We start from the raw sequence: 10373 nt of genomic DNA, 5'->3' as shown, positions 1-10373 counted from the left end.
AAATGTTTATCCTTTTAAACGACACAACTTATACTTTTTTATTCTTACAAAAAGGTGTCATCTACACTTTTTTTTTTCAACTCTCTTTTCTTTTTTATCTATCGCTTTCTTTACATTTTTTGAAATGACGCTCTATTAGTTTTGGCCTTTTGGGCCATGATTCGCGAAAGCCCAACTAACGAAGGCACTCTAAGAAGTAACCAGCATCGTTTGCCAACGCGTGACGGAGACGCAGCTGTGTTCTTCGCCCACCATATAAACACTGTAAAGCCTTAACCAAAGCTTTTCTTTCTCCTTAACCTCAAATCTTTCATGTTTTATATATTCATATTTCGGTCGTTAGTTATTGCGGTTACTACCACACTTTCATTCGACACAAGGTGTCTCCATTTGACAACTCTGGCAGCTTCAGCAATATAATTCTTGTACAGTTTCCAACACTTTGCGATTTTATATTCACTCTATTTGTTATTCTTTTATTTGAAATCATTCTTGCTCTTGCAAATTTTACTTTCTTCAAAAAAAAAAATGGGCCGATTATGCTATACTGTTGTTACTACGAAATTCATTTGAAAAGAAAAAGAAAAAGAAACATAGATATTGGTTGTGCCAAGCCAAACACGATTGCTTAGTTGTTGCAAATATTCCCATTGAATTTCCTTTGTCTGAAACCTGCACTGTTCTTAATTATGCTTTCAGTTTTTGAACTATCTGACACTTATTGTTAAGGGATTCTTTTGTTCTTTTCTTTCCTTCTTTCTTTTTGTAGAATGTTCTATATTAAAATAAGATTGTCATTTTATTCATTGTTGGTATAGTTAGAAATTAAAGGTTTTGAAGTCTTAACAGAGCTAATTGAAAAGATATGGAGAATTCCCAAGATCAGCCACTCCCTCCAGGTGTTCATTCTTGGCCTAATTATTCACAGCCTGGTGAGAACAGACCTCAGAATCATTCAAACTATTCTGGATACTATCAATTTTCGCCGAATGTCGCTGCTCCTTTGCCTCAATATCAGTTTTCTCCCAATGCTCCTCATACATCTGTTTATAATACCCCTTATAACTTTCAACAAGGACCCTTCTCTCAGTCTGGATTTGTTACTACTCAAGCATTGACCTTGGAGGCCCCTCCCAATGTGAAATCAACAGAGCAGCATGAACAAAATAATAAGTCTTCGAACAATGTTGATGGAGGACATCAGAGCGTTGAGAATGCTAATTCAGCTGCATTGCAAGAGTTTGGTGTCAATTTTACTCAGAATGTGGATGAAGCTGCAGTGAATGGTTTTAAACAATTAAACAGTGCGAGTGACATTGATATTGCTGCTCAGGATGCTGTGTTACGCGAACAAGTCTGTATCTCTTGTATTTTCATTTTTATTTTGTTATTTTAATTTAATCATTCTGATTATTTTGGACTTGTCTTCGCTGATAGGAAATCACCACCCAAAATATCATAAGGAGTCAAAGGTATGAACTTTTTTATTTTTCTTCTGTAGAATACTTTCTTGATTTTGAAATAGTTGATACATGTTAGGGAATTGAGAAATTAAGATTACAACGCTCGATGTTTTTGTTGTGCCAATCCAGAGAGGTAAGAAATGTGGCTTCACCTGCCAAGGATAATTTAGACATATTCTCAGAACGACGTGACCCCAATGCTTTGAAGGTGCGTGATGAACACATTATTGGATTTAGTTTTATTTCTCTGAAGAATATAAGAGGTAGACAGTTTGCAATCCCATTTTTCTATTCTTTTCTTATTTTTTTTTTTATTTTAAAAAAAACAGGAACATCTGTTGAAAATGGCCACAGACCATAGGGCTGAAATGGCTGTTAAGCGTGGGAAAGCTGCACGCCAAGAAGAAGGTCTGTAGTTTAATAACTTTAACCAAGTATTTTTAATTCTTTGCCAGATATTTTTTCTTTTTCTTCAGCTCAGTGATAATGTGGCATTGCATGATGTTATTGGTGGAGTGGTTATATTGCTCTATTCTTAGCTTTTTCCTTCGTTTATGACTTAATTTCTTTGTATGTTGTTGCCTCTCCTTTCTGCTCTTTTGGACTTGAGGATGCTCAACTCTGTTGGACTTTTCTTTTCTCTGTCATGAATATGATGATTACTACTAGTTGTCTTTTTTTCAGACAGGAAAATACTTCAATATTCTTCTTACTCAAAATGCCTAAAAGGAGAGGAATATATAGGAGAGGACATGGCAATAGGTCTGCCACTGCCCAAATTGGATTGTCGTAGTTTTCGAACAAAACATTAATACACATTTAAGTTTGGATTCAAATTGGAATTCAATTGAAGAGTAACTCTATTTTTTCCTTAATTCCAGCATTAAATCTCCTTAATCAAGTAACAAAAATCAGGCTAGAGAGATTTTAGGAAACAGCCTTCCTAATCTTTTTATTAAAATGGTTGACTAAACAAAATGATGAAACATAATTAAATTAACAGAATTAAATCAGAAAAATACAATTAATCGCTACTGAAACTGATGCCTAAACTTTAGGGATTGAGATCAGAATCCAATAGTCCCCCTAAGCTGGTAAATAGATGTTTATCATTCCTAGCTTGCCATATTAACAAAGAGTGCAGCCAATAGAGAGGAATGTCTTAACTGAATACAGCAGTTACTGAACAAAAATCTAAACAACTGCTATCAGAGTCTTAACTGACTAGGCGTTGCATACTCTAACATTATCTGACATAATACCCTAATCTAATACTCCTATTTGTACTAATAATTAGGTTAAATACTAGTACTACTAGTTCAAGCCCAAGCCCATTAACAATATGATTAGCAATCCTACTATTGTAACAATGATTAATATCTTTGTTCATCAAGTCAAAGAAATGGTCTTCCATTTTGAAGAATCAAATATCCTAATAGATTAGAAATATTTATATCAGCAAATAAAGTTGGAGAAAAGTAATTCAATGTTTTCTGTCAAAATTAGATTATCGGGTACTAGTTGATAGTTGTGTGTATTTATATATGAATATGATCTCTTAAGTTTGATTGGATACCCTCATGAATATGATTTGACATTATTTTAGGTACTAATGAGAATGTTGCTGAAGGCAGTGTAATTTCATATTTTACTTATGTCTCTCTTTCTTTGGATTCAGGACCTTAGATGGCTAGGATTAGATTTATTCTAAGGGCTAGAATTTGGTTTGAAATTACAGTTTTTATCCTGTATAATTGGGTTTCAAGGTTGTAAGGACATGGATACGGTTTTTTTTTTGACAGAAGTTTTCTTCTTTTTTCCTTATTGCTAACTAAGAGACCAGCCTTTTTTTGGCTTTTATCAGATGATTTCAGATCTCTTTTGTGCATTCTTTCCTCTCCTAATATGTCTTGAGTGCTAGAGACATTGTCCTAGGGCTTTTATACTACATCACACTTTGCGTACAACATTCTTAAACTTAAAACCATGAAGTAGGGAGGGAACATATGGTCTACAGTAGCTACGTCTGTGCTCTGGTCACTGTTAAGAGAGGAAAAATAGAAAATAAAACCTTGATATGATTTAGAAAAATATGTTTTGGCATGTGGTTTTCAGTTCAAAGCACTATGTTTTCATATTTTTTCTCAAACATTACTAATTTGCTGTCATTGGTTTATTTCGTCTATAATTTTGTTATCAATGAATCCGTATGCTTTCTTTTGGGATTATATGCCTTTACTTCTATATCAGGTAACACAGAAATAGGTAATGGATATGGTGTACCTGGAGGAGGTGCCTATTATGATGCTCCCAAGATTAATGCTACTACAGGTAAGTTTACTTCCAAAATTATTTGAGTCATGCATGCTGCAGCGCTCTTTTAACATTGCAGTAACTGAGACAGTGAGTATACCTTAACTTTGTTGCTTCTGGTACTGTGTAGTAGGTAGCAATTCATTCGTTCAGCCTGAATCTAAACATGATGGATGTTCAGAGCAGAAACCTGCAGCTAAAGAATTGCCTGAGTACCTCAAGCAGAAGTTGAGAGCTAGGGGTATTCTTAAAAATGATACACATAGTAAAGATCTTGTAAGAATATTGATTTAGTTTTTCTTTGTTGCCATGCTTCTTCCTCCCCCCCCCTCTCTCTCTCTCTATGCTCCACCAGTTTATGGGTTTATTTATCATCTTTGTGTGTGCGCGAGCATGTGTGTATTTTTCCTTTGGACGCTGGGGGTGGTAATCTGTTTCTGAGGCTGCATTCCAAAATATAGTATTGCGAGTTTCATTTGGGTTTGAACTCAGTGATAGTGAAGCTTTTAAAATTATTGTGCTGCACCTTTAATTTAGAATTCTATTTTCACTTCTCATGGGCATAGATATTTTACTGTAAATTATTTTGTTCAATCCCCTTACAGATTACCCCTTTTTTTTTTTTAATTTCAGAAAGGTACTTCAGCTGGACTTACGGAAAACGAAAAGTTGCCTCCGGGATGGGTGTGTATTACTTATTATAAACGTTTACTGTATGCAAAATTTCTTTGCATATGCCTTGCAAATAGCTATTCTAAATTTCCTTATCAGTCTTGGACTTTCTTGAATGTGATCCTAGCTTTGACAACAAAAAATTAGAATTAAGATTTGGGCATCATAGCTGCTGCATATTTAGTGATCACTGCTATATTGTGTATATTTTTTTGAAAAACAAAAAAAGGTTAAGCAAGTCTTATTGACCGTGAGCATTTTGGTATATATATGGATTATGGAAGAATATGGCCCATCTTAAATTTGAAAGATGATAAGTCAGATTTGGTTTTTACTTTAGGGCAAACCCTGTGGATAAAGCTCCCCAACTTTGCAAGAGTAAGGGTGAGGGTCGATTGCAGGCAAATTTATTCTTGCATTTTTGCAAAGAGACTGTTTGCCAGACTTGAATCCATGACCTTCCAGTCACAAAGTAGCAACCTTATCGTTGCTCAAGGCTTGCCCTTGTGGTTATCACTTTAATAATGAAATAATATCTGTTTAAAGATAGATTTGAAGGTATATAATTACCGTCATCTCCCATTCTAAAGTCAAATGATGAGCAGGCTTCCATCATTTCCTTTCTTTCTTTAGGATTTTTAATTTTATTAAGACCTTAGTACTTTGTAGCTTATGTTAATTACTAATTTTCCATGTAGGTGGAGGCAAAAGATCCAGGAAGTGGTGCATGCTATTATTATAATGAGAGTACTGGGAAGAGTCAATGGGAAAAACCTCACGAAGCATCCTTAACTGAGCAATCACCATCATCTTTACATCTTCCAGAACATTGGGTGGAGGCATTGGATGAAACAACAGGTTCGACACATATAAAATATCACATGGTTGCATGATAAAACCAATCCAAAGGATAACAGACCAGCAAGAACGAAAAGATTAATAGTGCAAGAATTAATGGGCAAGAACACAATTAATCGATGCTTGTACTACTTACTGATTAAGAATTCAAAGATACAGGCATAGTCCTCGTGATACAAATTTACAGAAGCACCAAGAGTACTTATTACAAGAGAATCTGAATACAGAAGAAAGAGAAATTCGAGAGTCCCTAGCTCTCTTAACTCTACTTCTGTTCTTGGAAGAAAACTCTCGCACTTTACTTTCTGCCACTCCTATTCTATTTATTCCTCTACTGTTGTAACAGAATTGCTGAGTCAGCCATTAAGTCAACATGCTGGGTGTCCCTTTTATATACCTTTGTTGGCTGAACCACATCATTGCATTTTGTCTTTCTATGAGTTATGTTTATTATATATTTCTAACATCAAGAGAAGTCTCTAACGAGTGTACCTGTTGGCAGATGATAGAATCCAAGAATAGGATAGAAAATTTGAGAAAGTGCGAGAAAGCAAAGTTTGAAGAAATGAGAAAATAATCTGAACTAACTTCTGATTTTCATTCACACAATGCTGTTAATATGTCTTACAATATTTATAGGGATAGATCCTGATTAACCACATAACTGAATATTGAAACAGATTAACAGAGTTTGATTCTGTTGCAGGGTAATAGAATTCTTGAGAGACGCCATTGATGCAAGAGAGAGAGAGAGAGAATATTTGAATCTGAATCTTTATTATGAAGAACGCAATTTACACAATGCTACACTCTATCAATATATAGAGTGTGAGAATGCTGACTCAGCAAGTGAGTCAGTTCTAACAAACAATCAGTAAGCTAACTAAGCTATAACAGAAAGCTATAACAGAAAGGGAGATGAGGATCTGATACATGCATGTGTACAATAGCAGAAAGTAAACCACTACTTATCTAATACACCCCCGCAAACTCAGGGATCTTGAGGCAGGGAATCAAGAACCCTGAGTTTGGTTCTTAACTCAGCAAAACGTCCAGGGGAAAGAGCCTTAGTCAGAGTATCTGCCAGTTGATCTGAAGCAGGAATGTGCGAGACAACAAGCTCATGAGCAAGCACACGTTCTCGAACAAAGAAGATATCCAATTCCATATGCTTAGTTCGAGCATGTAAAACAGGATTATGAGAGAGGGCAACAGTGCTCAAGTTATCACAGAAAATGCGTGGAGTAACATAGGGAACCTGTAACTCACGAAGGAGGGATTGAACCCACAAAATTTCAGCACAAGTAAGAGCTAAACTTCGATACTCAGCTTCAGTTGTTGAGCGTGCTACCAAGGTTTGTTTCTTGGACCACCAAGAAATGAGATTAGGACCCAAGAAGAGAGCAGCACCAGATGTAGACCGCCTATCATCAGGATCACTAGCCCAGTCAGCGTCACAAAATGCTGTAATAGAGAGAGGATGTTGAGGAACAGCCCTTTGAAGCACAAGACCATATGTAACAGTCCCTTTTAAATATCTGAGAATTCTTTAACTATTTTCCAATGATCATCTAGTGGCTGCCCCATGAATTGGCAGACCTTATTGACTGCATAGCTGATTTCTGGACGGGTTATGGTGGCATATTGAAGTGCACCCACAACTGACCTGTAGAGATGAGGATCTGAGAAATAATTAGAGCCAAAACGTGAGAGCTTACAGCTAGTGGGCATGGGAGAGGAGATGCCTTTTGCATCAAACATGGCAGCTCGAGTAAGTAAATCCCGAATGTATTTGCCTTGTGACAGAATCAAACCACCAGAACCATGAGGCTTTACTTCAATTCCAAGAAAGAAATCCAAGGTGCCAAGGTCTTTGAGAGCAAATTGAGAATGAAGTTGAGTAATCAAAAATTGAATGTAGGCAGCTGTTAGAAATAATATTATTTTATTATTATTAGAATAGTCTAGAATAGTCTAGATTGTGGGCTTGGCCCATTAGGTCATCCCATTAGGTCTTTTTAGTCTCTATAAATAGAGAGCCTCCTTGTACAGACTTACATACTTGAATATACAATATATTTCAGATTCAATTTGGTATCAGAGCTCTCGATCTGAGGGCTCTGCTTCCGCATATATATATTTTTTTCCTTTCGTTGTACTGCCGTGCATCATACCGGCAAACCTTTTTACCGCCGTGCATCATACCGGCAACCTTTTTCAACCCTCCGAACATTGTTAGACCCTTTTTCGATCTCAGATCGTCATCCTCCTTCATTGTTTGACCAGAAAACACTGTTCACATCGCAAGAAACACTGTTCCGTCACTGTTCATCACTGTTCCGGCCACCTTTCTGGCGAGAAACCACGCGATCAGGATCCCCTCACGCCGGCGACCATTTCTGTCCAAGACCCGTCCCAAACGGCCGCCGCACGCGCCTCCACGCGCCACCACAGCTGTCTGCGCGTGGGCCTCACGCGCCACCTCTCTCCGGCGCGTCTGCACTGTTCCGGCCACCTTTTCCGACCAAACCAAGGCAGACAGGCTCGCCTCTGCCTCCTCCTTCCAGATCCAGTGACCGATCGTTGTGGGTCTCTTCCGTTCGAGGTTTCTAGTGCAAAAGTCGCTACTTTGTTCCTTTTTCGCGTAATTTTTACAATTTTTTGGTTGTCTGATCGCTGTTCCTGATGGAAGGAACCAGTAAACATTCTTCCGGCATCATTTCAAGTGCTATTCCATCTATCACAACTCTGAAATTGACCGGATCTGCCACTTACAAGACCTGGTCTACCTCCGTTAAGATCTGGTTTACCGGTCAAGGCCATGACAAACATCTCACCACTAAGAAGACTGATATTTCCCAAGATCAGATGACTGAATGGGAGAAAGTTGATGCTCAGCTCCTCAGTATTCTTTGGCAATCCATTGATTCATCTCTTCTCAATATTTTCATTCCTTTTGAGACCTGCTATGATGTGTGGACGGAAGCCAAAAACCTCTACACCAATGATATTCAACAACTTTATTCCATTGTCTCCCAGATGATGGATTTGCGCAAATCACCCGAAGCTCGTATGGAAGTTTATGTTGGTAAGATTCGTTCTTTGATGCAGGAATTTTTGGCTATGTTACCTCATGCTGCGGATGCTACAGTGTACAGGACGCAAGTGGAGCGTCTCTTTACGGTTGTGACTCTCTCTGGTCTCCCTGACGGATTAGAAAGTGTTCGTGAGAACATTCTAACCAGTACTGCGATTCCCAGCATATCCCAGACCTTTCAGCGCCTTCTGAATCTTCAAGATAAGGTGGCTCCCGCACACGTCACAGCTACTGACTCTACTGCTCTCTTGTCTGATTCTGCTGCTTTAGTCTCTCGTGGTAATTGGAACAATGGTGGTCGCGGTCGTGGTCGTGGCCGCGGACAAGGCGGTCGCGGGCCCATGACTTCATATGGCCCAGGCAGGCGCGGACAGACGATGTCGTATGGACAGGGTGGCCGAGGACAAAGGCCTCGGTGTAATTATTGCCAATATCTGGGCCACATTGAAGAACGTTGTTATAGAAAGTACCCTTACTTGAAGCCACCACATATGAACTTTGCTCAAACAGATGTTGTGCCGCCCTCTACCGGATCAGTGACTATTTCCGCTGCAGACTATGAGGCCCTTCTCCAGAAGAGTTCTTCTCAGCCACCTGCTCCAGATACTGGTAATCATGTTGCTTGTTTTTCTCAATCGTCTCTTGGACCCTGGATAGTAGACTCAGGTGCTACTGATCATCTTTGTGGTAATAAGGATCTTTTTACTTCCCTTACCTTTTCTAATAATCTTCCCTCTGTTACTCTTGCTGATGGCACCAAGGCTCCTGCTCGTGGCATTGGGCAAGCCAAACCAACTCCTTCTTGACTTTAACCTCTGTTTATTACATCCCTGGCATTCCTTTTAATTTAATTTCTGTTAGTCAATTGACCCATTCTCTTTCTTGCTCTATCACCTTTTCTAAACAGTCTTTTTCTATGCAGGATCCGAGTACGGGGAAGACGATTGGAGCGGGCGGTGAGTCACGAGGTCTCTACTATCTGCATGCACCCTCTGCTCCAGTTGCATGCTCTCTCACAGAGTCTCCTGAGCTTCTCCATAGCCGTCTGGGTCATCCAAGTCTCTCGAAGCTTCAGCATATGGTTCCTTTTTTGTCAGGTCTTAAGTCTTTGAATTGTCAGTCTTGTCAGCAGGGAAAGCATACTCGTTCTTCCTTTGCTAGTAGAGTCAATAAAAGAGCTGCTGCTCCCTTTTCTATTGTTCATTCTGATATTTGGGGTCCGAGTCGGACTATGTCAGTTTTGAGTTTTCAGTATTTTGTAACCTTTATTGATGATTTCTCCCGTTGCACTTGGGTTTATTTAATGAAAAATCGTTCTGAATTATTTTCAATTTATCAAAAGTTTTGTGCAGAAATAAAAACTCAATTTGGTGCTTCTATTCAAATCTTGCGCAGTGATAATGCAAAAGAGTATGTGTCTCTTGAATTTTCTAAATTTTTGGATACACATGGGACGATACACCAGACTACTTGTCCCCACACTCCACAACAAAATGGAGTCGCTGAACGTAAAAATAGATATCTAGTTGAAATTGCACGTACTCTTCTCATTCATATGAACGTCCCACTTCGTTTTTGGGCAGATGCTATTATCACCTCATGTTTCCTTATCAACCGCATGCCCTCTTCTGTGCTAAATAATGATGTTCCCCACAGTATTTTGTTTTCCGGAGCACCTTCTTATCCTCTGCCTTTACATATTTTTGGCTGTACTTTTTTTGTTCATGATCTTACTCCAGGTAAAGACAAGTTGACATCCAAGGCCTTCAAATGTATTTTCCTTGGGTATACCCGTTTTCAAAAAGGGTATCGTTGCTATTCACCTGATCTCAAGCGTTATATCGTTTCTGCTGATGTCACTTTCCTTGATCAGCAGCCTTTTCACTCTACTCCGTCTCCAGTGTCACAAGTTGATCAGGTCCTTCCTGTTCCTTTTCTTGACTTGTCTTTACCAGCTGCAGGTGCCCCTA

At 38.7% G+C, this 10373-nt stretch overlaps 1 protein-coding gene across 1 annotated transcript in view; it reads left to right on the top strand.

Annotated features, from left to right (window-relative positions):
- Positions 1-397: 397 nt before the first annotated feature.
- Positions 398-10373, top strand: part of LOC133304436 (uncharacterized) — a 31101-nt gene continuing 21125 nt past the window's right edge. Inside the window, exons 1-9 of the mRNA XM_061504476.1 lie at positions 398-425; positions 850-1354; positions 1438-1472; positions 1593-1671; positions 1793-1871; positions 3714-3794; positions 3907-4052; positions 4410-4460; positions 5147-5306. Coding sequence (XP_061360460.1) covers positions 866-1354; positions 1438-1472; positions 1593-1671; positions 1793-1871; positions 3714-3794; positions 3907-4052; positions 4410-4460; positions 5147-5306 — 1120 coding nt within the window. The 5' untranslated portion in view covers positions 398-425; positions 850-865. The remainder of the gene's footprint in view (positions 426-849; positions 1355-1437; positions 1473-1592; positions 1672-1792; positions 1872-3713; positions 3795-3906; positions 4053-4409; positions 4461-5146; positions 5307-10373) is intronic.

Source organism: Gastrolobium bilobum, unplaced genomic scaffold (genome assembly GCF_033153095.1).
Source record: "Gastrolobium bilobum isolate Gb01-03AN ecotype WA unplaced genomic scaffold, APGP_CSIRO_Gbil_v1 utg14467, whole genome shotgun sequence".
In the NCBI taxonomy this organism is placed as follows: Eukaryota; Viridiplantae; Streptophyta; class Magnoliopsida; order Fabales; family Fabaceae; genus Gastrolobium; species Gastrolobium bilobum.
Note: the sequence above shows the minus strand (reverse complement) of the source record. Positions and strands in the feature narration are given on the sequence as shown.